General features: G+C 45.9%; 1 protein-coding gene across 5 annotated transcripts in view; it reads left to right on the top strand.

Moving 5' to 3' along the window:
- TTC7A (tetratricopeptide repeat domain 7A) overlaps positions 1-27,332 on the top strand; it is a 195,222-nt gene extending 167,890 nt beyond the window's left edge. For all 5 annotated transcript variants that reach the window (XM_040058201.1, XM_040058202.2, XM_040058204.1 and 2 more), the window contains one exon: positions 21,954-27,332. In XM_040058201.1, the coding sequence (XP_039914135.1) occupies positions 21,954-22,175 (222 nt within the window). In that variant the 3' untranslated portion in view covers positions 22,176-27,332. The remainder of the gene's footprint in view (positions 1-21,953) is intronic.
- Positions 27,333-27,532: the final 200 nt, after the last annotated feature.

A 27,532-nucleotide genomic window follows, 5' to 3' on the forward strand; every position in this document is an offset into this window, starting at 1 on the left:
CTGTAGCAGAACTTCCCAAACAAGATTACAGGGGTGGTGGGAGCTAGCACTTAGCATTACACTAATAGATGCCAGTGTGGAGAGACGTCACTGCCCTGTTGCTCCTCTTTGATCCTAAGAGCAGAGCAGTAAAAGAGGCAGGTCTGTGGAGCTCTGTGTGAGGTTTGCTGCTTTACACAGGAACATTAATCTTTTAGGGTTTGATTCGTTAGGTTTGCACTGTGTGAGCTTTGCTCTGATCCCTCAGAGTCTAAACTGTGGTTAATGTAACTCTGAAGGAGAACCTTATTTTGTGAGCCTTAGTAAGATTTGCAGTGAACCAGGCAAGCTCCACATAAACTCTGAACTGAGTGGGGAACAGACCCCCAGCTCAGCTGATTTTGTATGTCAGTGTGCATGGTACAAGGCTAATTGAGATACACAGAAACTGCCATGTGCCTTTTTAAGTTGCATTTAGACAAGATGTACAGTATTTGAGTCAGCTCGGCAGCGTTCCAGCTGATGAAAGTGTTGCTGATACCGGACACCAGTGATGATATATTAAGTGCCCTTAATATCTTAGCACACATGTCATGAGGCACATTAGAATCATAGAAGAATTCAGGTGAGAAAGGACCTTTCCTGTGGAGGTCATCTGGTCCCACCTCCTGCTCACAGTGGGGTCAGTTATCTGTATTTGATATAGGTAGCTCAGGGCTGTGTCCATTTGAGCCTTGAGTGTTTCCAAGGATGGCTATTCCAGCACCCGTCTGTGCACAAGTTCTAGAGCTGCATACTCCTTGTGAAGATTTTTTTCTTAATAGCTGCTCAACCAGAATTTTCCTTGCCATAACCTTGATCTGTTGCAACTGAGCAACTCTCAGAAAAGTTTGGTCCTATCTCTCTTTCAGTCACCCATTAGATAGCTGAGCTGGAGATGGCATTTGAATCTCTCCTTAGCCTGGAGTGGGAAAGGCTGAATAAATGTTCCTCTCTCAAATTCATCACAGTTCTTCAGTGGTCCTTCAGCTGTCCTTCTCCAGTTTGTCATCATCTTTTCGTCACCGAAGAACCCAGAACTGGTGAGAGCACTCCAGGTGTGAACCAAATAGAAAGAAATACCTAATTTCAGTCTGCTGTGGTGCATTACCTAATTCAGCACAGTAAGCCATTAGCCTTGGGCGCTGCATGGATGCTGTGCTGGCTCGTGCTCACTCTTGTCTACCAGCATCCCCAAGTCCTTTTGTGCAGAGCTACTTCTCCCCACTTGGTGTCCAGCCTGTACAATTGCATGAGGTTATTACATCCCTTGTGCAAAATGTCACCATTCAGCAAAAGCAGCTCCTCCGAAAGCTGCAGGGAGACTGGGGTGCAGAAATGATAAGCAAGACCTGTGTTGTTAAGGGCCAGAGGAGAATCACACATAATGACCACTTACAGCAAGTAAAACCTTTACACTCAGAATAAGTGGAAAATTAAGTTTGTTCAATGCTTCAGTAAGATATAAATAAGAACTGCCATCTCTGAGTTAGGCTGAAATTTTGGTATCACAACTGAATTTCTCAGTAATGCACGGTGCCCTTCCTACCGGAAACCACACGGTGCTTAGGTTTGGGGGTTTTTTACAAGTTAGGCCTTTTGGGAATTCACTGGTCATTGGAAAGCTGTTGGAGGAAGGTGCCTTTGGTAGGAGGCTCCCTGATGTGATTTTATGCATTTGTTGTTTGTTCATAAACAGGTGAGCTGTTAGAATTGTTCTGTTGCCTACAGCAGGGCCACAAATTACGTGGTGTCATTGCGTGTGTCTCTCTGTACACACGTATTTGTGTACATCAGAGCTACACAAAGCATAGTGTCAGCTGGTTTTAGCAGGCTCAGATTTTGTGATGAAACCCTAAATGGAAGGAGCATCTCCTGCATCGCCCGAGAAAACTTGAGTGGCTGTGGTCTGGTGCTTTGGAAAGAGGACAGGTCCCCACGGCTGTTTGGGAAGTGAGCTGTGCCCCAGGATAGAGCAAAGTAAGAAAGTATGAGCCAGATTCCAAAGACTTTCCTTGCAGAACTAGCCAGGTGGGGGCAGGAGGGAGGAGTCTCATTTGTTGAAGTAGTGACGCCTTGTTTGTAAGCAGTTAGTGATCTTGAAGTGAGTGGAGTGGCAGGCTGAGTGAGGGCACTGCTGGGTGCCTCATATGGAGCGTGGTGAGTTGGCCTTAGCCACCCGTTAGCCCCCACACTACCAAAACATCACCATGTAACCCAAATACTGAGACACACTGGGAGACGGGAGACTGCCATCCTTGCTTTGGCTCTCATGTGTCTGTTAGCCCTGAGGGCCAGAAGAAGCTGCTGTTCCATATAAAAGCACAGCACATGCTGTTGCTGTTCAGTAGTGAACTTATTCTTGTGGTCTCTGTCTCTGCTTGTGTCACAAGCAATGGGTCCCTCTTCTTCTCCACAGCCTGTCAAGTCAGTCTGTGTCTTGCAGACTTTAACACCTGCATTGAACATGACGTGAACCAGGACTAAAGAGGCAGAACTGTAGAATTGTTTAGGTTGGCAAAGGCCTCTGGTATCACTGTGTCCAACTGTTACCCCAGCCCTGCCCAGTCCACCACTAAACCCTGTCCCTGAGTGCTGCATTCACACATTATTTAAATATATCCAGGGATGGTAACTCCATCGCTTTGGGCAGCCTCTTCCAATGCTTGGCAATCCTTTTGTTGAAGAATTTCTTCCTAATATCTGACCCAAACCTGCCTTGGCACAGCTTGATGCCACTTCTCTCATCCTATCACTTGTTACTCTGAAGAGACACCTGGCTACCTGGCTTCTTTCAGGTAGTTGTTGCAAGTGATAAGGTCTTACCTGAGCCTCCATTTCTCCAGCCTGAATAACCCCAGGAATCTTACTGCAGGAACTCCTAGACTGCTTCCAGTCTGCTGTGTTTTATTTCCAGTGGACATCTGGTAAGTTGAAGTCCCCCACAAGAACGAGGGCTAGTGATTGTAAGACTTAAGCTTCCAGTTGCTTATAGAATATTCTATCTGCCTCTTCATCCTGATTGGGTGGTCCATAACAGACTCCCACCAGGATATCTGCCTTGCTGGCCTTCCCCCTGACTCTCACCCTAAACACTCAACCCTATCATCACCATCATTCATGTCTGCAGTCAAATCTCTCCCTAATGTACTGGTGTCCCCCAGTACCTCTCTTGCCTTGCAAACTGAAATGCAGCACTTGTTCAGCACGTTTGCCATAACATACCAACCTGGCTAAACCAAATTGGTAGTGAGGGACAAACTATGAATTGTATCTAAAATAAATCCTCTGAGATTGTGGCAATTTTTTTAAACCTGGGGAAAGATTAGCATCGTCCTTATGTAAATACTCCCCTGGCCAGTGTTTCCCAAAGCAGCTAATGGTGCAGCTAAGGTTTGGCACTTTTAATGGGATTGAGAGCAGCATTATTCCCTTGCATCTAGCAAAATATATAGAGCTTCTGAAGGTGTCACTGTACTTCATGTAAGTACTTTTTATAGTAATTTTTGTGGCAGCTTGGCCAGCAGAGTTATTTTGTCTTTGAGGCTGTCACTTGCAGCTCAGCAGAGCACAGGAGTGACTGATACAGACAAATGAAGCTAGGTCACATTAAACAAACGCCAGAGCGAAGCATTTCTAAAGTCCTGTATAATCCCTTACTGCATTGTGAGGCTCAAAGCTTGATGTTGTAGGAGAGCTTATAGATTTGCTAACACACTGCCAGACCCCACAGCATTTAAATCTTTCCTGAAGTGAGATTATTTACACGAGGACAGTTCAGGACAGGCTCCTGCAGTTCAAGCAGATACCAGTTCTCCTTATGACTTCAGTGAGAGTAAGAGATTCTGCACATATTTCATGCACATTAAGAGCAAAATTGCCTGCAGTATCGTGGGCACTGGGTTCATGGACCATTTGGTATCTTGTTTGCCTGAAAACTGGCTTGCCTTGAGAGCAGGAAAAGTAAATAAACACAGAGAGAGACCAGTAAAACGCATAAGCCCTGGAGAATTCTGGGCTTCAGGAGCAGAAACCCTCACCTTAGCATTCCTTGCTGTTCCTGGAATACAACAGATATGTTGACCAAGCAACCTTGAAAGCTGAAGACTACTTTCCACTAATGGTAAATGATTGTGAAGTAGTTGAGATACGTGTTAATTTCACATTTCTGCAGCTTGAAATAATTTTTTTACCCTCACCATAGTCACCAGTGATTAGAAAACTTCCTTAGCTCGTACATTTTGTGCTCTCTGAGAAATTCTGTATTATATATATCATATATCATATATTATATATTATATTTGCTGGCTGACACAGCAAATCAGACTAACCTGGAGCATGTATCATTTTAACTTATCTCTTACTTTGAATAGTGAAGGAAGAATAATCAAAGGAAATAGTTTGCAACCTAATCCATTGTTTGAAATTAGCTTTCCCAAGCCAGAAAATATAAAATAGCAGCATCGAAAATAGCAGCAAAAATGGCGTATATGTGAGGTCCTCGAGCCAAAAGGCAGCCTCTTTTTTATATATTTATTTTTAGCTTGGTCAGCTGTACTAAGTGATTTTATCAATGCAGCTAGTCTCTGGAATAAGAATGCTCCCATAATGTGTGTCAGTGCAGGCAGCAATGACAAGTCACTATATATGCATGTAGCGCAAATCCTTTCAAATCAAATTCATTCAACTAAAATTCTACAATAGATTAAGCCTCAATAGTTTTGCACTACTCATTTTCGCTCTCACAAGCTGTCAGCAGACAAGGACAGAAGAGCAGCCTTGTTGGAATTGCAGCCCTGCTATTTTTGCATACTTTGAACTAGACGTTTTGCAAACTTTTTCCATCTCAGTGGTCACAGAGCCTGTCACAGTTTGAGAGGAACCAGGACTGCTTCTCCCCATCTCCTATTAGAAGAGAGCTCCCTTTAGGAGAGACTTCCTTTGCTCAGATACCATAGATGGTGAAAGGTGAAGCCTTTCAAATTAAAAGGAATTATGATGGCTTTTAGGTACCTATGGCAGAACATCCCAGTGCCTGGGGCAAGGAAGAAAAGTCTATAGCATGCCTTTAACCCTTACCTGGGCTTGTGATGTTTTTCTCAAGGACGGGAGTTAAAGAAACAGTTGTGGGTGCGGATGCCAGCCCCTTCCCCAGGTGACTAGGACTGCTGCATAGAGCTCTGACAAGCCTAAATAACCATGCTTGAACATTGCTGTCCCTCACTGCACGCAACACAAGAATCTGATGCTTCCACAACTCCCCCAGTATGCTGGGAAAACTTTAAGAGCTAAACCAGGGACAAGATAAAACTAACTCTCCCAAACCAAAGCCACTGTGCTTCCAGGAATCCCCATCCAAAGCAGAAGGGGTAAAGAAGCCTTGAAAGTGCGTGCCTCTCTGCAGTGCTGTACATCCTAAATGCTGCTGCTAGTGCTTTTACTCCACAAGCAGCCAACTAACTGCAGTGTGCTCAGCAGCACTGGCCTCACAGCAAAGCACAGGGGATGGCCAAGGGTAACAAACACAGATAAGCAACGAGTCTAATGGTTTAGAGAGGGTGAGGAAGGGCTGTGGGGGAATTCTTTTTGTTACTGTCCAAAAAGATGAGAGGGGTTTCAACACCCAGACAGCATACAGACTTATAAGCAAAGGAATTTCAGCTGCAGCAAAGTAGGTGGGTAGTGCATAGCAGGTATAAGGTTAGTTTAGAAATAAATGAGAGATTTTCTAAAAATGCAATGAAAGTCTGCAGCAGGCATAATCTGAACATGACCTGCTGTGTCCTCCTTTCTGTGCATTGTGATACACTGCATTGTGGGGCTCTTTATCATCAAGAGAACATGGTTTTCTGTTCAGCACCATCTCTGTTATCCCCCTACCACAAACATCCCATAATCAGTATTCATGTACTCAGCTTCATGTGTTTGACCCAAGCCTCTCACGCTAGCTCCATCTGGAGTTATTTTGCTTCACAGGTGATCTTGTGAATGATTTTGCCCAGCCATTAAAAACCAAACCCTCAAGTATACCTTGGTAAAGTGCTTTCCACTCTTGAGCAAGGCCAGTGCGGAAGCAGGAGTGAAGAAAAAGAAAAAAGCCTATTTTCAGACTTACTTGAGTGCAGCAGTGTCACATAGATTTCTCCTTTAGAAATTCCTGCAACTGTCCATCAGAGATAGCCAGCAGCAAATGCTGGAGGCAGAACAGGGGCTGGGGGCGGGATTTCATTCTTGTACTGAGCCAGATCCTCAGAACAATGAACCCAAGTGGGTAAAAGCAAAAGACATGTTAACTGAAGCGAGCTGAACTGTTCCTTCATCAGTGCCTGAGGCCCTCTCAGTTTACACTGTCTTTAATTCAGTCATTTTGGGCCCCAGTCCTGCACTGATGTTAAGAGGGTGACTTTTTCCACCCTTGCCATAGTCCATCAAAAACCCCAGACTTTAACATCATAAAAACCAACCTGGTCACTCTGAATTTTTGTTTAAACCAAGCCTGAACAAAGGTGTTGTTATTTAACTTGAAGCTCCAGTTTAAGAAATAAACCCAGTGTTGCATGTGATAAACTCTAGATCTTAGTTAAGCTATAAAACTAAGGTTTTAGGTTTTTAGGTAAAAACCACAAAATGGAGATGATGTCGAAAATCCTCAACTAGCCTCAACAACTTTAACCCTGTTAAAGCTACTGAAGTTTTGCTTGGGCGTCCTTGCTTGGAGCCGTAGCTAAGGATTTAGTAGGTCTATGTTTGTTTAAAATTGTCTCCAGACTACTTCAAACTGGAGGCCCAGGATCTCTTCAGAGCCACTGGGCATTGTTTTTATTTGTTTTCATCTGTGCATGAATTTCTTTGGAAATACCCAGCAGAGCAATAAGAAGGGATTGTTTTTAATCTTTAGAGATGATAGCAAGCTGTTATGCATCAAGGACACTCAAAAACAAAGCATCAGATAAACTGTACCAGGAGATTTTTTTTTTTCCCCCTCCAGGCTTTTCCAAAAATAAAATGCATTCTGCATGGGGCTCGCTGTTGATGAGGCATCTATAGGTTGAGTTTGCCATCCCAGAAGCATTAACACCACCATGTTCAGGCAATTTATGTGTGCGTGCGTGTAAATGCAGCTGGATTCTGCCTGTGCCCAGCAGCCCGGGGGAGAGTGGTCATTATCACTGCAGGGACAGCTGGGACCTGGCCTTGAGCCAAGACTTTGCTTAATGCAGTCAGATTTCAGTGATACAGAGTGAATTTTACATCCCCGTCTCTGGGAGAGGGTAGCTGAAGTCAGAGTTCCACATCCTACAGCCTCCAGAGTTTAAAACTAATGTGTGCATTTTTTGTGCGGCTCTGGACAGCAGGGTGGACAAAAGAGCGCCTTCTGCCATCTGGGATTCAAATCACGTTAACAACAGTTATTTACGTAGCTGCAGATTGATGATTTCTCTTGTTTGAGCTCCCTTCAGCAGTACCCTTCCCTGCCTGAATGAACGAGGTTATAAAACACAGTAATTATAAATCTCATTGACTGCCTTGCATTCAAGGGCGTGTTCCCCCCGAGCCTTGCTGTGAAGCGTGTTGCCCAGGAGACTGTCCTGTACAATCCAAAACAGAATTATTCTGACCCAGTGAGCTTGTTGGAGGGGAGAACATTTGGGATGCTGACCTGCTGCCTCAGCACAGTAAATGCATTTTTCTCATTTCACAGCAGGGCAATGCCGCAATACAACGAGGCCATTACATTCAAGTATTCTTTTGAGGTATGACTTACATCTCACTGACAACTGCTGGCTCCCTAAACGTGCAGAAAGGAGGCCTAGGCAGCAGTGGTAAGACAGAAGTCTTGCTGACTGTCCACACAGTTTTAGCAGCTTGCTCTGAAGGTTTGGTTGTCTCAGACGTTTCTGGACAAAACCATAAATGCCTCAGACAATATAACACAGTATCAATAAAACCCTTTCTTAAAATGTTTGAGCCAGGCTATGCTCGTAAAACAGGTTAAGAAGTGTTTAGTGACAGCTGGCTGTTCTGTCTGGCACTACTGATCATGGTCTGCTTCAATACCATCCTTTGCCTTGCAATCTGATCGTAGTCAGGATCTGCAAGGGTACCTTCCTTGGACCTGAGGGGTTTAATGCCAGCATCAATCCTCATATCCTGCTGTCAGGAAACTACACAAAGCTCTGCCAGTCACCTCCCACTCTTGCAAAAGGGCTGTAAAACCTCTGATGCTCTGGAGGGAAAAAGCCAAAAAACAAACAAACAAAAAAGCACTTCCTAGAACAGTAGCAAACACAAAGCAGGCTGTTGCCATCCATTTTCTCAATTACTGTCAGTGCACAAAAGGAGCACAGTGCTTTGTGGTAGCCTTGGCAGTTGCATCCTCAGTGCTCAAGTAGAAGCAGGAGATGAGGTACAGAGCAGTCGCTCCCAGCAGGTGAGCAAACCAATTGAGTTTAATTAGAAACATCCTGCTGAAAATGTAAATGTTTTACAAGTACATCATCCCCATCAGGGGCTGCTGCTGCTGGAGTCTGTGTTTTGTTGAGCCTTTGCCACAACAGCAGCTGAAGATGCCCCTTTCCCCATTTTCTGTCTCTCATGCTCCCCAGACATCATGGGTCTTTTCCACGTTGCTGCTTCCCTGGGCGCCTCAAACATGCAGGCTTGGCTCATTTAATATACCCATGGCCATTCCTCCTGGGACAGAGGCAGAACAACCTCATTAAAATGAAAGGGCTCTGCTAGGCTAGAGAATGGATACAGTGCTTCTGCTCTGTAAGCTGTTTGTTCACTCCATAGTGGTAAAAACCACTAAATTATGTTTGTTACTTTGTTTTTCTTGCTTTGGACTCTGGGCATCGCTAAAATGTATCTTATGTATATGGTTTTGTGTGATCGTGGCAGTTACCGCCCTTGTTTCGTTTAGGCAGTCGAGTTTTTCACTGGTTTGCTAAAAATCATGAGAGATTGGTACTACCCACTTAACTGATGATCAAGCAGTTCTCTGGCAGCTCTCAGGAAAAGTTGTTCCAAATACATTATCCACCATTAGACTACTGCCAAACTATGTAACCACCAAAATAGGTGGTCTGTGGTGCAGGCAGCTTGGGTGCCATCTAAACAAGAGATACTCCAAAGAAGTTCTTGGTTGGTTCAAACCTGGTTCAGTCATTAGAAGACATCCCCTTACCTGTTGTTCCTGGAGAGGTTTTAACTATTCTTTCTGTTCTCTTCAATCAAGTGATGGGCTGATGAGCCGATGCCTGCAAGGGAGGCATGTAGATGCTTTAGGAAATGACGTGTATGGATTCTATAGTTGGCAGGTTGTCTGGAGTCAGTCCTTTCATATAAAGAGAGTTAGCTATTCCTCCTCACACATGGCTTTTAGACAGCATTGTACTGTTTTAACATGGCTCAGAGCTCATGTAGAGCCATGTAGCTGCCAAACTGACAGCTCCTACGGTGCTTCTGTGGGAGCAAGGACTTCTCTGAATGAAGTGCAACTGAATAGTTCTGCTGCTGAACCAATTCTCTACAAATCCCACGTGCTTGTATTTATATGAGATATACCAGCACCTTTTCTCACTACACCTACGTTGCTTTTAAAATGAAAATGCAAGTATTAGAATATAAAGCTAGATAACCACGTGCCAACAAAAACCATTACTGATTGTTACATTTTGGCTAAGTATTTTGATCTCAAGTATCTGTCTATAAAAAATCATTGTGTCACTTTGGAGTTTTAAACAGTTGCAGAAATGCAGCCAGATTCAGACAAAATATGCTTGGTGCTTGGATGAGTAACATTTTTTTCATGCTTGACTTCCAGAAGGATGACTGCTATGGAAGTGTCTGGTGTGCTTATTACATGACAATTAGCAGTTGTTTCTCTGCTGACAGATGTCCACATCAAAAAGCACTGATTGTCTGTTTTGTTTGCGATTTTAGAGGTACCATAATCAAGTAGCTTGTTTCATCTCCAGGAGATGTTGTCCTTTGCACCAGAATTACAGCCTCGTTGCCTAGGCTCATGCCAGGGAAAATCAGATCGTGAAATATAGCAGCAGATGATTTATGTGGAAGTTTAGGCCCTTTCTCCCTGAGCAGAATTAAAAATTGCAGTTATTTCTAAGGGTAGATCTCTTACCCAAGATAGATGAGCAAGCTGTATTTCTGCATTTTGTTTCCTAAGGAACTGTTTCAGCAGTGGAGTGACATAGAGTGTGCACACATCATACTGGTAGTGTTGCATATCTGGGACTACTAAGAAGCAAGAGAAGGGAAAAAATTTTAAAGGGGGGGAAAACAGCTTCACATGAGCAGATACCAGTGAACAAAGTTCACAAATTCTCTCTGCGCAGCTGTAGCATGTAACGTGTCTCAAAAGAAAGCTTCTTAGAATGTCACAGACAAAACAGTATTATTCAGATAATTCAGAGGGATAAATAGCTGTTTCACATTAGTGCCGAAAGGAATTCAGTGCAAGCCGTGACCTAAATGAATATTTCTGCCTGTTACCTAAAGGCCTGTCCTCTAGCCTTTCCCTGCTGCAGCCCACTGCAGTTAAAAGGAGACCTTGCACAAGGGGTTTTGCCTCAAGTAGGATTGTAGAATGATATGCTGTGCCTGGCAGTGTGGTTTTGAAACATCTGCTAACAGGCAAAGGTCTCTGAGAGCAGACATGAGACTGGCAGGTGGGATTTAATAGCAGAGATTTTGTGCAGCTGCCAAAAAATCACAGCCCAGATGCGGGAGCTGAACACATGCTGCCTGATAGGAGTGATGTTCTGGGTAAAAGAGGAAGCCAGCAAGTGTCTGTCAAACACTGATCCTGAGCCCAGCACTGCCTTGCCTTTGTCCTTTTCACAGCACTGTCTGTGCGTCAGTAACTGCCTGGGCCTGGAGGTGTTCTGCATTTTTTCATTATGCTGCACCCAGAAAGTACCTCACCAGAGGCAAGTTCCCTACTTGCCATCTGCTTCTCTCTCTCTCTCTGTTTCTTCTCTGCACAAGGTATCTTCTCTGAGCTCCTTATTCCCCTCACACATTCATTCTGAAAGGTACATTTTTATTGTTACTCCTCAGGGACCATTGTCTTCCCAAGACATTGATCTTCCTTTTTTCTTTATCCCTGCTCTGTTGGAGGTCAGTTCCCTCTCTGAAAGCACCAGCAAAGAGACAGCAAGCATGCATGCATTGAAACAAAGAAAAGCACAGCCCCAGACCTGTCAGCTTTTACCCTTTCACAGCCACTCTGATCAGGAGGTAACCAGCACCAGCACTGTATCCAGGCTCCTGGAGCCTCCACAGACTGACTGGTGAGGGACGTGCTCCCACACTCTAGAATGAAAGATCTGGGCAAAGCCAGCAACCTGCAAACCAGCCTAGGCTCTTCACCCTTTCTGCCCAAAGGAGGAATTTCCTAAAAATACATGTCCTGACATACCACTGAGCCACATGGCACAGTGAGTGCAATCCTATTTTCAGCCTGCTCTGCAGGGTGACATAGCTGGTTACACCTCCTTCCAAAAATGGCACATCAGCAGCGCAGTGCTTGCTGGTGGACCATCAGCACATGTGGGACCGTGCTTTCCGCTGGAGGTCCCCAGCAGGTGATTGCAGCTCCTTGTATGTAAGGCTGTGGTGGCAGGGAGCATCCCCAGTCATGCAGAAGGAAATCAGGACAGCTGCCTTCTGCCTGTCAGTGCAACAGCAGTACCCTGCAATCTCACACAGGTGGGTTTTGGGCTGGACTGGAGAGAACCACCAAAACTAATTCTAATCTGACCCAAAGAGCAGCTCACGTGATGGATATGATGCCTGTCCAGCACATACCTTTTGCATCTCCACCAAGGACATCAGTAGAGCAACACCGGGCTTTTGGAGATGATTGGTAATCTCCTTTCAAACCATGGCTGGTTAGCAAATTCTGTTTTCCCAACTCTGAAACTTATTGCAGAATCCCAGGAATGTTCCTGTGTTTCAGATATCCCAAAATAACTGCTCTAAGCTCTCCTTGGGGAAAAGCAATCCTCAGAGCAGCCTCTTAACTCGAATTTTTGTGGTGAAGCAGCTGAGCTTGAGGGAGAGAACTTGGCTTTGCCTCTAGTCACTGGCTCCCCGAGGAGAAATGAGCATTTTGGATGTTCACGTTAATAAGTTTGTGTGTCAGCTCACTCACTATCCAAGGAATTGCAAACACTTTGTTCTCCTCATTTCTGTTTGCTGCAGAAAAAGCCCTCCCCCACTGCCATCCTCCCAGCAAATCCATTAGTTAGCTGGCAGCTTCTGTAGCCCAGCCATCGGAGCAAATCCCTGGCAGTGCAGCAGGATCAGGGCTCCTGAGCACCAGTTAGGAGCTGGCAGAGTTGTTTTGCCCATCCTCTTCCTCTGCAGTTACCAGGCTTCCTTCCCCCATCCAGAGGAGACAGTGCAGCCGTCCCAAACAAGGTGATAAGCGCTTCCCTACACCGACGACATCACTTAGACTCTGTGAGTGGCCGTTTCCTCTCCTGGGGGAACTGCGCAGTTCCCTGTCAGCAAAAGGCAGGGCCGGCCTGCTGGGGCACTTGGGGTCGCTGGAAGGAGCAAATCTGATCCAGTGCACAGCACAGAGATTTCAGTCCATTAGTGGGAGGGCTGGTGCTCTGCTTCTCAGAGGTGGATTATCCCCGTTTCCAGGGAATCTGGAGCTCCTGTTTATCTGTGCCAATCACTTGCTTTCCTCTGTTATGGTAAGTTATTCTCCATGTCCCTGAGGTGCTCATTATCGCATTATTCAGGCTCTGTTTGTATAACTTTAGAAGCCACAGTAAAATCCTGCAAGACAGAACTCCCCAGCTCTTCTCTGATCTCTTCTCCAAAGTGTGCCTAACACCTTACAAGAGAAGAACCCAACACATTTCTTAAACCCATTGAGATCTGGGAGTGGATCAGTCATCTCTGGAGAATAAAACTTGCATCCAGGTCTAAAGACATTATCCTTGGCCTGATCTTGACCTGCAGCAGATGCTTCTCAGCTGAGCTCCAACCTGATGGTCCAGGTGATTTCTAGCTTTCGTTACGATTTCCTATGCACAGGCCTCGAGACACCGCTGCAGTTTTACTAAGCAGTATTGTCCTCCTGTCGTGCGTTGCTCCAAGATCAAATTAAAGCCTAGAAATTGTAGTAGTCAGGTTGGTCTGCAGCTGAACTCATAAATGGTATTTCAGAAAGTGCTCAGGGAACTGTCAGGAGGGAGAAGGGGGGTGGAATGATTATCCCCTTTATACTTCAACCTTCAGAAACTATTTTTCATAAACAAGGAAACCGGTTATAATTACTTTAAATTCTGTGCTATTTAGGCTGCTTGTTATCACAGGACAGGACAGAGTCATAGACTGTAGTAACAGAGTAAATAAAATAGTGTGTAGCACAATAGCAGAGTGTGCTGCCTCCTGGTACATAAGACACAGCTGCACAAACAGGGGCGTGGGAACTAGCAAGACTTCCAGGTTTTCAGCAAGCTGTCCCGATACACGCCAAGCTGGCCAGAGTCAAGAGAAGGAAGCAGAAGTCCCTTGCCAAACAAATGGGAAACAGCTCTCCAGTGTTGCTGGAGCTTCCATTTATGCCAGTGTTATGTGCAGTATTTTTCAAATCTTTACCTTCTCGAGGAGTTTCTTCATTCATTCTCTTTTGAGCGTGTAACAGAAAACGCAAACTGTAATTCAGCAAAATTTCTTTGTACGTGGAGGTTTGTGATTTCGGAGAGATTCTGTGTTAAGTGCTGATAAGGAAACATATTCCTTGTAGTATCAAAGGCACTGGAGCAGAATCTGGAGGCACTGGCTGGACCACAGCAGTGTGTTCCTGCCCAGCTCGCTGTGTTTCCCAGCAGCTCAGCTGAGCTTAGCGCCCAGCTGCGATACGGCACACGCAGGCTCCCGCTGTAGTTGTGTGGAGGATATCATTCATCACATGCTATCCCAGAGACTGCCAGTAGTGGAAAACTAAGCAAATTAAGATATTTTAAATACCTCGGCTCTCCTTTCAGAAGACATCTGCTGTAATCTACGTTGGCATGCTGTGCGCTTCTGTCAGCGTGTCTTCGCTGCACCGTGCCCCTCCTCAGTGCCATACCAGATGCAACACTTGCTCTGGCCATAAGTTCCGTGGGACTGAGGCTCAGGGACCCTCGGCAAGCTGAAGCTGTTGTCTGTGAGAACCTGTTCATGGCTCATACATTTAGAGAAGACATACCCTGTATGCAGAGGGGAAGATAACGTGCGTGGGAAATGTGCGCATCAACCCCTCCTTTGTTTCAAAGCACTGCACTAAAACCTGGGGAAAGATCCAGCATTGGCACTGGAGGGATACCTAAGAAAACAGAAATTCCCTATTCCTCAGCCACAGCACACCGTGGACACTCAGATTAATTGGGTGTCCAATTCTTAAGCCTAGACATTCCCCAGCTATCTGCAGCAACATCATGTGCAACAAAACTTAGGCACCTGCTTACTGTCAAAATAAAGGTAGAGTTTTTATACCCCTGGGGCAATGGGGGTGCTTAACAGCTGCCCTGCCCTCTTAAAAACATTTGCTAGACGTTTGCATGTACTCCCTGGGCACGAGACAGGTGAGTTCTCAAGCCTCCTTAGCCTGAGAACACTTAAACCAGGACTTCTGCTTCCCAAAGCTTGTCCCTTGACTCTGTCCCTGCTGTTGGAATTGTTCCTGAGTAATGACAAATTATTCAATGTGAAATGTATTAGCAGCCAGTGGAGCACAGCTACTGTTTTCTAGTCGAGTGCTCTAGCCAGCAGGTTACCTGCTGCTCTTCAGCATCCTGCACGTGTGTTACATGCCTTTTCTCTCTTGGCTGATGGCTGTCAGTTTCAGTTCTGCACAAATTTTGAAATACTTGGATATATTTCAGCCGAATCTCACTCATTTGAGCAAGGCTTTCTGCCAGGGTACAATGCATAGCAGAATTGGGACCTTAAGTTATAAATTTTGTGTTCTAAACTGTTATTTATAATTAGTTTGGGACCTTCTTTTGGTGCATCTTTTTACAGACGACACCATGAGCCTGAGTCGTAGTTGAATCTCCTGTGTTCTCTATTGCAACGTTACTGTGACAACTGCTAAGATCAGGGCCGGGAGAAATCTTTCCTTCCCTAGGAAAAGAGTCTGTGAAACAAATACTGGATTTAGTTACTCTCAGATATGTGGTTGAGGCATCCTGTTAGGTTTTCTTGCTTCCTGCTTCATCTCCATGTAGGTCTCAGCAAAGGAAGGGCTGTCTAGAGAATATTCAGCATGCAGCAAACGATTCTGCTTTGCATGAAGCTTAAGTGACGACAATCCAACAAGGCAGAAAAACTCCTCATTCTCCCTAGGCTGGTATGAGCCTCCCTGTGAAGAGATCAGAGCCTCCTGGTTTGAAATGCTGCCTTAGGGTTTGCTTTTTATGTCAATAAATGTTTTATCACATTTAAGCTTCAAACACGGTAGAAACATCCCTGCTAACATTTGATGAACTCAAATAGAGACAGCAAGCCTGGGCAGAGGGCAGTGTGCAGCACGGAACAGTGCTTCCCTTCTGCGGGGCAGGGGGTGCCTTGGCCTCACAGGGGGCCTGGGTGGGATGCTGCCTTTGCAATTACTCACTGCCTTGGAAAACAGGTTGGCAAGCTAAGGGGGGGATGTCCCTCTCTTCAGGATTTCACCACTTTTGGTCTTGTCTTTCTTTTGCTTTTTCTTCTCTCCCTGCAAGCGCTACCTCACTGTGATTGATGAAGTATACATGTCCCCAGGTCTCTGGTGGGCTTGAGTCATTGCTGTTTTCACACTCAGATAGTCTGTCCCTCCTGACACCTCCTTGCAGTCTCATTTCTTCCCTTCTCTCACACTCCTCTGTAACACACAGAGAGGTTGCAGTGAAGTTTAAACAGCAAAGGCTAGGCTGCCTTTTGGTACCTGCAGTGCTGGAGCTGAAGTCTCCAGGCTGAGCCTTCTGAGTTAAAGCCCACAGGCAGTGCACAAGTGCTACAAATCGTGATGCAATCTCAGGTTTTTTGCTTTTCCCGGCACTTGCCAGTTCCCCACACCAGTGCTGTTCCTTTGTTTCTCCTTTCCACGTTCTGTGTTTTGCGGTGGCCCAGCCTGCCTTCCCTCTCCTCCCTTCTCCTGCCCCTCCCCTGCTTTATCAAATGCAGCACTTCAGCGTCACTGACTGACAGGGGATGCAGCAGCTTGGGCAGAGGAGATGGAGGGGGGGAAGGAAGAGGAGGAAAAGCTGCTCTCAACAAAGGAGGCAGCAGAAACACTGAAAGACAAGCTTTCTCCCACAAATGAATCCCAGTCATCCTTTGTTAGGGCAGCAAATTAAGATGCGGTCTCTAACTCAGTGAGAGGACCCTGATTGTTCCCTGTACTCCTACAGTGTCTTTTCAGAAAAGAGAGCTCAGATGTGCAGCTCAGGTTCGCCACAACCTGGACTGAATCAGCAAAATGGGTGATTAGCTGCCCCCGTGCTGCCGGGCACCGTGTGGCTAGGTGACAGCACAACAAAAACTCACTTCACTGCTCACAGCTAAAAAACATCCCAGCTCTTCAGCGATGCAAAGATTGTGAATGTGGGGGGAAAGAATCACAGAGCAATTGGCTACTTACATGTCTTTCCTTATTCTAGGAGACCAAGAATTTCCAGGGTCATTCTTCATCATTTTCCAAAAGGACACTGATATTTCATGGTTTATACAAGAGATTTTGCTTACAACTTCTTCTGATTGCTAAATAATTACAGAAGCAAGTGTTGCCCTGTAGCAGTGCGGATTTTTCTCTTACATGAGGCTGTTAACCACCAAATGCCAAATGCATCTTGAAAGGCTTTTTGTAGGGTTCTGCTGAATAAGCACGCTTCCCAACAATCACTTTTCTGCAGCATGCCCTGCTTTTGCCAGCTGCTGATTGCCCTCCTACTAACCACAAGTGACTTGTCCACATTACAGATTGGAGTAGACAGTAAGGATTCTGCATTTACCTGGAAATTAATTAAATAATGCACTTAAGAAAGCCCAGCAGCAAAGTCTGATTCATTCTGGAAACTTCTTGGGGTGTTCAGACAATAATTGGCAGAAATGCTCTGCTAAATAGAGACAAGCATCAGAGACAACCTCGCTTTGGAATTAAGAGTCTCATGCAAAGACAGTGACAATTTGCATTTAATGTGATTATTAAAATCAGTTTGTAAAGGATAGAGTCTAGTCCACCGATACAAGTTCTCCAAAACTGAGATGACCTTACAAATACATCAAAAAGCAACCTTCCAGGAATGAAATTAAATGTTTTTCTGGACATCTCTTTCCAATACAAGCCTCAAAGGAAAGAACAAGCTAATCTGTGCCGCCTATTTGGAAGGAGACAGCTCCCTGCAGCTCATCAGGTGTTTGAACTAAACATTTGCAAAGGAAGTTTTGATTTTCATTGCTAAAAATAAACTCCAGCTTGTACGTGAGGCTTATTTTGTAGTCTTCCTGCGCTGTTTTCTGGGAATTTTATGAGCTAACGTTTGAAGTGCTTTTGTCAAACTCTAAGGAAATAAAGGCACAAGTAGAAATTTCACTACCTTCTACAAGTGGGACCTCAAGTGTGGCTTATGCTCACTTTCTTTATTAGTGAAAATTGAAAATAAGTCACTTTCTTTCTCATCTAACCTAAATTGAAATATGGCTCTCCTATTCTAAAACAAAAATAGCCTCACTCAAGTATCAGTTACTAAGTATCACATCACTGAAGGCAAGGGAGTCCAGTCCAGCGTCACCATAGAAGTGGTTTAGGTTTTGTTTGTTTTGCATGCAGACGAGGTCAAAAATACCTTTGAAAAAGCTTCCCATAGGCACCCTCTGTTCCATGAAATTAAAAACCATCAATTCAGGAGTTCAGCTGTCAGCATAAGGCACACTAAATCAGCAGACCAGCGTCGCTGTCCCCTCTGAGCCTTCGTACCCTGCTAGACTGTCCCGGTCTCGCTGTGCCGCAGCCCTTCACCTCAGCTGAGCTTCTGCCAGAGCTCTCAGCACCGTCTCTACAGTCTGCCTTGTACTCTGCCCTCACCACTCTGCCCCTGCTTGCAAGCCACGGGCTACATCTTCAGACCTTGAGAAGAAATCAAATTCACTTGCAGAGGTTACTCTCAGACCTCGAGTGAGTGAGTGAATCCACAGCCCAGCGCTGTGCAGCTGCGTTGGTGCAAGCGGGACGTGAAATGCCTGTGTGTGGCTGACATGGGGCTGGGCTGCCCGCAGGAGTTTGAAGGAAAAATGATTCCCACTCACCTTTTGAGTTGGTTTGGGATTTTTTACTATTTATAATTTGCTTGAGTTTAAAAATAAGCCTGTCCTCATTGCTCCTTGGAGTCTGACTCAGTACCAGCACCACTGACAGAGAGGGCCATACTTAGAGGTGCTTGTCATCTTCGGGAGGAAAATCACTGGGCAAAACCAGAAGTGCCGGTGCTAGCCAGGAGGTGGCAGAGGAGTCAGGCTACCTTGTACACCCGTTTCTGCACTGTTTTGGCAAAAAGACGAATAGAAACTGAGGAAAGACAATAAAACCCAGTCCCACCCTCCATCTTCAGGAAAAAGAGGATGAAACCCTTAATCACGTTCCTACTTGTATTTATACTAATTGCTCATCTTCCTGAGATCTGACTTTATGAAATTATGCATGCACACCAAGCAGATGAGTTTCCATAGAAACTCAGGAGCTGAACTTTCATTAGAAAAACCTTTTTTAAAAAAATCTTCCAGATAAAAATGCAAATTGCCTGTCAGTGGGTGGCTTTCTGAATTTAGATATAATTTTTTACTTTTGCACTGTAGGCAGATTGCAACTGGACCTACATAGCAACAACATGCAGGCATTGTTTATAGCAAGCCAGACTCCATGGGGAAATGAGAAATTCGGTAGCAAGGAGAAGCTCTCAAGTGCAAATACCTCAGAGAAACAAAAACTCAAGTGCTCGGTGCTGCGTCTTCCTGAGGCTTGAGGTTTGTGCAGCCTCCAGCTCTCAGAATGCTTGCGGTTTGCAAGGAGCGGTGTGGGGAGGAGGGGAGAGAGGAAATGCAAAGCCAGAAACTCTCCTGCACACGGAATTAATGATGTTCAACCTGTCCTTTCAACATCAGCAGCATATTTGTGCCGCTTCAGTTAAGCCTCGCTAAAAGGCTGACGCCATCTGTCACAGCTCACTCTGGGCAAAGGAGTGGGTCTCCTTGCTGGGGCTGGGGAGCGTTGGCACACCTGGGTTGGCCAGACCCCAGCCTCCGCTTGGGCTGAGGCCTGGAGCCCAGTGTCGTGTGCCCACAGCGTGTGGAAGTCCAGGCATGTGTTCAGGAAGAGGGCGTGGGGCTGTTCCTCATCAGAAGGGGGAAGCGGGATGGTGGCAAGCCTGGGAAGGGCCACGGACCCGGGCAGCATTTGGCACCAGCCAAATGCCAGCTGTGCGTGTAAGCAAGGAGGAGGGGAAAATCTCAAACTCCTTTAGCAAATGTTTCCTCCAAAAACGTAGCGGTTTTTCACTTGGGCAGTATATTGCAGCATCAACAGGAGGCCTTCCCTTGGCTTTGGAGAGCCTGGAATAGCTCTCTCTGAGGCTTCACAGATGTTTTCTCAGCTAAACTGGCAAGCTTGAAAGCTCTGAATACCGGAGAGGAAATTTTCACGTGAGCCGCGCTTCCTGGTGGGCATCTGTCCGCGGTGGGCGCGGCAGCTGGGCGCGCAGAGCACCGTGCTCCTTTGGGGCCTGGAGCACAGGCACAGCAAACACTGGGGAGCCACGCCGGGCTCTGGTTCTTGACCAGCAAGGGTGCCAGGGCATGCAAGGGAGCCGTGCTGCACGAGCAGTTTACGATGAGGTGGATTTCACTGCAGCATTGTTGGGAGGCGCGAGATGTCAGCCGGGCGGGGAATTCCCCTCCTCGTTGGAGAGGGATGACAGGCAGCAGCTGCACGGGCTCGCTGGCCCCTGTGCCTCCAGGGCCAGCAGCCCTCTCTCTGACAGTGCTGAGAGGCTCAGTGCTGCTTAGTGTCAGGCTGAGGACAGCGCTGGGTCCCCGGCCACCAGAGAGCACAATCGGCTCTGCTTGGTCAGCACAACAGGAAGAGATTTTAGGAAGAGTGGGTTTGTGGTCGAGGACAAACTTGAGCTGAGATAGCTCCCGTCTATTCTTGGCTCAGCAGCAGATTTGCTACGGCCACACTACTTGCCCTTTCTATGCCTCATTATCCCTGTCAAGAGGGTGACTCAAATTATAATTGCACAAATTCCTCGCAGTCTGTCATTACGTGCCTGCAGTCATCTCCAGGCAGCTACCTCCAGGGGAACCAGCCTCTCCCACCAGGGAACCTCTGTGCCTCGTATGCCTGCTCCCAAGGGGATTGGAAGATTAGACCCTGCTGCCTTGTAGTTTTCCTACATAGAGAGGAACCTAAAGAAAAACCACCCCCACTGAATCTCTAAATGATCAGATTTGACACTAAGTTGATTATTCAGGTCAAGGTTATGGGCACGAAAGAGGCAGCGAAGCTTTTCGTAGCGCCACCAATATTTGATTAAATCGGTGTTTCTGAATTTTTCCCTCAGGCAAATGAATGTGTTTCTGTAGGTATTAGTGCTATCACTGGCCTTAAGGATGCTGATGCACCGTGTGTTTAATGGTACTTGTGTGAAAGCAAACAAAACAAAACAGAGGAAAAACCTTCACTATTTCTAAAATCACCATTCTTTCATCAGAAATTTACTTGGGTTCTAGTTATGAGAGATTTCAGGTTTCCTACATCTTTTCATATGCACTAAAGGCAATTAGACAGATTAAAGATCAAGCTAATGCTTTTCTTTATATATATGCATCCACCTACTGCATTATCCCAGGAAAAGCATGAAGTCAAGCAGTCACCTCACTTGGCAGCATTTCCATGGGTGAGTGCAGGCAGAGGCCATGCAGAGCCTGGCAGGTGACATGGCAGTGCTGGCTGCTTCTTCCAGAGGCCACACTTGAATGAAGCTGGTGGAAGGTTCATCCTGGTGTGTGCACCTTCAGGAGGAAGCAGAGAAATGCCCCAAATATGCTGTGGCCTGCAAAGCCCGTATGACCTGGGCTCGGTGTGGTTGATTGCTGTGTAATTAACAGGGAGCCTGGCTCATTAGGTGCTTTGTGGGTTCAGACACATCCATGAGAGCCCTGTGTTCTTCCTAACACTTCTTTCATCCTCCCCCTCCTGTTCCTTCCAGATGGTTACACCCACTTGTGTCTTTTCTTACCCTAAGGACAGCTTTTTAAACAAGGTTCCTCCATCCTTCTCTTCCCCCACACTGCTTTAGGATCTGCACTGAAGTGCAGGAGGACAGAGTTTATGCTGTTACATACAGCCTGCCTGTGGAAGGCTGGAAGGAGACTACATCCCTCTGCCCCATGTTTGTTGAGAAGAAAGATCTCAGTGTGGCCAGGATGTAGGAGATGAGAGACTTTATCTCAGCCTCAGCTGGGTGTTGCAGATGTGCAGGAATGAATTCAGATGCTGGCTGTAGTCAAACCTGGGTATATTTTCTGGGCATGGAGAAAGGGATGCTTAAAGGGCCTGTAGCCTTCCGTGTGTATAGCGCCAGTAAACACTCTCCCAGTAACACACAGCAGGAGCACTTGCAGAGCTGAATCTGAATCTGCTTTTTAAAAAAAATATTTTCACAATTACTTTTTAAATTATGCATCAGTATCAAAAAACACAGAACTTAACAACTGATCATTTTTATTCTTCAGAAATAGGTGGAGATGCCTCCTGCATAGGACTCTTGTGGCTGCACTCATAGGACAGCCTGGGGGGAGCTTGGGGTGCTCCGTTTCTTGCTCTCTTCTGCGCTGTTGTTAACTGCTCATCACTTGTTTGTTGACAGGGCCTGGTGCTGAGCAGACTTGGGCGGTGGGAGCTGGCCCAGAAGGTCCTCAGAGATGCCATCCAGATCCAAACCACCAGTCATGTTGCCTGGAACAGCCTTGGAGAGGTCCTGCAAGCTCAGGGGAAAAACGAAGCAGCCATCGAATGTTTCCTTACTGCCCTGGACCTTGAATCCAGCAGTCCTGTCATTCCATTCACCGTCATACCCAGGGAGCTCTGAAGCTTTCCCTGCATCTAAGCACTTTGATTGCGTGGACAGACACCAAAACCAAGCAGATAAACAAAGAAAAAGCCCAACAGAAAAGTGCCATTGTAACCTGGAACTGGGCTAAGTAATTCCAGGACGGGGCTCAGGTCTACAGGCTTAGCTTAGACAAGCCAAACTGTAGAAGATTTTGCAACAGGCAGGAACAGAGAATGCCTTTTTCTTCACAGGTGCCTGGGCAACCTCCTGTTCAAGTTAATAGTAAGGCTTATTTCAAAGTGTTTGTTCAAGGTGACTGTAGAAAGATCATGCTAGGGTACAGCTGTTCAAAGCACTTGCACCTTTCAGTGTTCATTGAAGATAAAACCCCCAAGCCCTGAATTAAAGGCCAGACCTGCTCTAAATAGGAGTAAATTCACAAACTGACTTAACCAAGTTGTGTTTAAGTGTGTGGCTGTCTCCCCACAGATCTGACAGGACAAGAACGGCAATTGCACCAAACAGACATGCAGTACATGCTGTTTACAAAATTATTTCATCTATTTTGATAATCCTTTTTCCTGCCTTGCTTTTATATACTGTATATGCTCACTATATTTAGTGTAGCACTTGCCTAGACCAATTTAAATTAAAAATACTTTTTTAAAAATAAAGCTGCTATTGCAGCATAATTCACAAAAGCAGAAAGACCAAAGACCAAATCAATTCACACTTGAACTAGTATTAAAAACACATAAATATCTCCACTTACATATTTATTGAAAGGCCTTACATGAAGTAACTAATTATAAGCTCTGAGCTTCATTCTTATTAATCACCTGTTGCATCAGTTTATTGAGGAATATAGTGTTTACCAGTATATAGTGACTGAACTCTGTGCTCTACTGCATTACCATTCCTGGCACAAAATATTTTCGTATCCATCTTTTGAGGATGCAAAAGAAGGCAGCAGTCTTTTAAGGGAAAGTGTGCTGAAGGCAGTATGTGTGTATATGAATTGCTTCTTCCTCGAAACTAAGTCTTTGGATTGTCCATAGAAATTTCACATTAGAGGTACAGTTGAGCCTTCAGTGGCATCATTTTTCATCTCCTATCAGATGTAATAGCGAGGAGCTTCTGATCCACACAGCCTCCCCATGGCTGGCACAGCCAGGGAGGGGAGCAGCTGGCACAGCCCCTGCTGATCTGCTCCTTAGCTCTGCATGATCTCCCCGGGGCCTTGGCAGTGAGGTGGAGCTGGACTGTGCTGTCACACAGAGCCAGCCCTGTCCAGACCAGTCCCAAGGTAAAGATGATGCAGAAATTTGCTGCACTTTAGTAAAAAAAAAAAAAAAAAAGTTGGGGCTTTGCGCCCGTCTTTGTCCAAAGAAGATTTGTGACTGTTTCATAAGTAAGTAAGTTTGCACTAAAGCACACTTTGTACTATAATTCTGCCCAGTATTGTGATCCACAACTAGTTCACTCTGGAAATAATAATGTCCTCAGGCAATAAATAAAATGGGGTTGTTTCTTACAGAGCCTGAGGCTCTGGCAGCAGACTTGAAGTCAGCGTTGTTTACAGTTATTTGGGTATCTGCAGGCTAATGGAGAGCTGAGCCCTTGTGCTGCTCCCAGCCCACGCCATCGGAGAACTCCCGACCCCAGCCTTCTCTCAAGACGCCTGCACCGAGGGAAGCACACTGCTCTCAGGTTCCTTGCAGCAGCCTGGTGCTCTCCCAGGCCAATATGTTTATTTTTTTCCCCTTAAACGATGCAGATGCAATAGCCTAGCTTATTTATCTGTTCACTGAGGGATTCCAGATCTGATCTAGGCTGATTTCGCTCCAGGTGGAAGCAGCTCAGCCATGAAAGGTGCTCAGCCCACGAGTTCTCTGCTTTCCAGTGCCACACAGGCACCCAGAAGGACGTTTTTAGGCCAGGGGCAGGTTTCCAAGGAGACGGTGTTCCCTGGCCACATTTCTTGTTTGCAGTAGCACCAGCAGCAGAGGAAGGAGTAGGTGTTAAAGTACCAGAATTAAAGGAGTTTCATGAAGACAAAAAGATGCAACTGAGAAACATTTTGCTGTGAAGGATGCTATGAAGTCAGCTCACTCTGCACTGCTGGGGAGGAAAGAGGGAAGGAGAGGGGGAGAGGTGCTGTTGTTGACATAATATGTAAATTGTTACGCAGGTGTTTTAAACCCAGTACCACAGTCAGATGCAGTCTGGCAATAGACTTAAGCAGAGATATAGATCGATAGATAGATAGATATTATATTCTGGTGTTTGTTCTGCTCCACAGTGCCCAGGGTGGGAGTGAACCTGCTGTGTGAGACACCAAACAAGCGTCCGTGTGGTCGCTGCTCCGTTGTGCAATGTATATTTGCAAAGCACTGCCATAGCAACTTCTGTGTACTGGGCAGCTATTTGAGTACAGGCTGCGCATCCACCTCTGCGACCAAGGAGCTGCTTTAAGAGTCTCTAACGTAGCTGGCCTGTGACCTGGCAGGAGGGTGCCTGTTTCCCAGCAGCAGCTGAAAAGCAAACACTCACGGATCCATTTGCTTCTGCACGCGTAGCTCATAAATGGCCACCAGCCCGTCACGTTTGTTGCGATCAGGCAAACTTGGTCCTGATGATAATCAGACTTGCCACAGCACTCATCTTCCTGGAAGAGGGGCAAACATTCATGAATACTTTGAGTGCATCAACAAGTCAGGTGTCGCCAGGATGGTCCCACCTTGTGTGCATTAATGAGTGTCGCTGGCATTGGAATTTCAGTCCCAAGAGCCTCTGCTCCGTGTGTGGCAGGGAAGATGTACATAAGTAAAGGCCATCATCAACAGGAATCAGAGGGGTATGGTACCCTCTACCAGCTCACCACACTGTGCACAGCCTCCACAACAATTGCAGGCAAAGTACTTTGCATGCATACTGGACTCAATCCTGAGATTTCCTGCATGCTTCCCAGAGGATGCAAAGTACCTCGTGGCTGGAAAGCTATTGTATTGGCTTGAAATGCTCTGTACAATTCAGGAGAGAGAGTGGCGGTTGCAGGCTCACAAGTACTTTGGGGGTAAATCCTCCAGCTCTATTTGTTAATCGTGCTCACAAAAACAGAAGTCTTTCCAAACTTAAATACTACCTCTCTCACTCAGCATGAATTTTGTTCACACTTCCAGATACAGAAAAAAGGAGACAAATGCTTCAGACAAACCTATGTATTGTAGTATTTATTTAGATAGCATTGTTGATAAATCTGATAGACTTACTTCCTGAGCTCAGTGATATGCATAATAGGCCTGGCATGCTTAATGCTCGGGGTTTGAGATTTAAGAACACAAGATTTGCATCCCATCTCTCATATGATTATTACAGATCATAAGTAATGGAAGTTTGGGGAACAGTAACTTCAGGGAACCAATTCTGCAAGTTTTAGCACTGACTTGAGTCTTAACAGAGTTTTCTCGTTCATTAGTTTTGAAAGAGGAAGATAAAAAGCCCACATCGTTGCCTAAAGTATCGCCTTCCTCTTGTTGCACCACAAGGTTCTTTTATTTTTTTGGCAGAGTGCATGCAAAAAGAAAAAATAATTACCTTCTATCATCCTGTTGTGCAGTAAAGGAGTAGTTATGTGCCATTGCCTTTGACCAACAAGGAGGATCGTATATTGTAACAAAAATGACTCTGCCTGCCTCCAGGATAACAGAAGGAGGAAGCCCCACAGGCCAGGGAGCAGCTCCCCTCCCTGCCTTATCCCGTGTAAGGTGTCATTAGCGCCACTGGAGCAGTTGGTTAGGAGCGTTCCCCCAGCTGAGGGTCTGCCCACCCGTGTGCTCATTCCGTACTGGGAGTACAGCGGAGCTGCAGGCTCCTGCGCCACGCGAGGACCTCGGCCGTTTCTATTGGTAACAGTTCGTGCTACTGATTATCGCAGTGCTTCAGAAGTGCTAATTATCTTTTCTTGCTTATGACTAATAAATCCAAATGGAGAACAGTCCTGGAGGGTGTTTACTTTAAAACTCACTGGCTGGGTACCAAAGCAGGCACAGCACTGGCTGCTGCAGTTTGAATTACAGTTATTTAGTCCAGAAAATGTTCCATTTTCAGAGAGTCTTGGTAAAGAATGAGTTTGGCTAGTTTGTATTTCTTTTTAATGACAGCAGAGTGGGAAACAATCCTTTTTAGTGAAAAGACATCGCTGCCGTTATCTTTTTTCAGCCAAACCAACAGAGATTTGATAGCTGCAGTTCACCCTACAAGAGGAAGGCTTCCCAGAGCAACTGTGCTGCAGCAATAATTCCCTCTGACTCAATTCTATTACAGGCATATTTGACAATTATGCAGTGGGCATGTGGAGCTGGGATGCCTCTGCCTCCTTATTTGGCTAAGGGGAGCTGCTTTGTGCCCAAAGGGATGGCTGTGGCACCCATCTGGGTGCCCGTCAGCGCTGCCCTGGCACCTGCCACCAGCCCAGTGGGTTTTGTTCGCCGACACCCCGTCACTTGTGCTGGTTCAATGACCCTCGGACTGCTCCCTGAGCCTGGCTCCAAGGGACGGTTTCCTTACTGCTGAGTTGTTGTTCCGTGCTGCAGGATATCAGTGCATGATCAGATAGAAGGTTGTTTTCCCAGAAATGGAAAGCTGAGTCGTCCGTCAGTCAGTGGTGTTGGCAGGAGGGGAGGTAACCGCTGACCCGGCGGTTGCCAGGATGGTTCCTCCAACTTTGCTTCTAATGAAACTGGCTTGTGCCTTCAGCTCCAGCAAACCAAGGCAAATCCAAGTGACTGGATACTAAAAGATGCAGCTCCTTTTCACACAGAAACACATGCCAGTCAGTGGCTTAAACCACCGATGGGGAAGCAACGCTGTGCCACTGCGTAGCAGCCCATGATGATACAAGAACTTCCCTGAGCCAGTGCGCAGAGAGGTGCTCAGCTTTTGCACATGCAAGCATGTCCCACATGCCACTCTGATACTGTTGTCACAGGTGTCAGAATCAGTTTTCCATGTAACTTGACTTTTTTTGTCATTGTAAGATATTTCCACCAAATCTAATAAAATTGACCCTGTGGAAAACAAAAAGTGCTCCTGATATTTCCTGGCAATTCCAGGACTTGTAATGTATTCATGCCACGGATGCTTCAAGCATTAAGAAATGTCCAGTTGTTATATTAGCTGGAACCCAATGTGCATAGGAGTTACCAGTTGCAAAGGGTATTTTGGCCTACACCCTGTAGTTCATGGGAAAAACGAGAGTGAGCATGCAAGCAGCGTGCCTTCAGAGAGGATCAGAGCCAGGAAAATGGAGCAATGTAGCTTCAAATGTTTGGATTTGTGGAGATTTAAGCGAGCATCATGCTTTTCTTGTGCTTCATCCAGTAAAAATAAAC

This window comes from Hirundo rustica, chromosome 3 (assembly GCF_015227805.2).
Source record: "Hirundo rustica isolate bHirRus1 chromosome 3, bHirRus1.pri.v3, whole genome shotgun sequence".
In the NCBI taxonomy this organism is placed as follows: domain Eukaryota; kingdom Metazoa; phylum Chordata; class Aves; order Passeriformes; family Hirundinidae; genus Hirundo; species Hirundo rustica.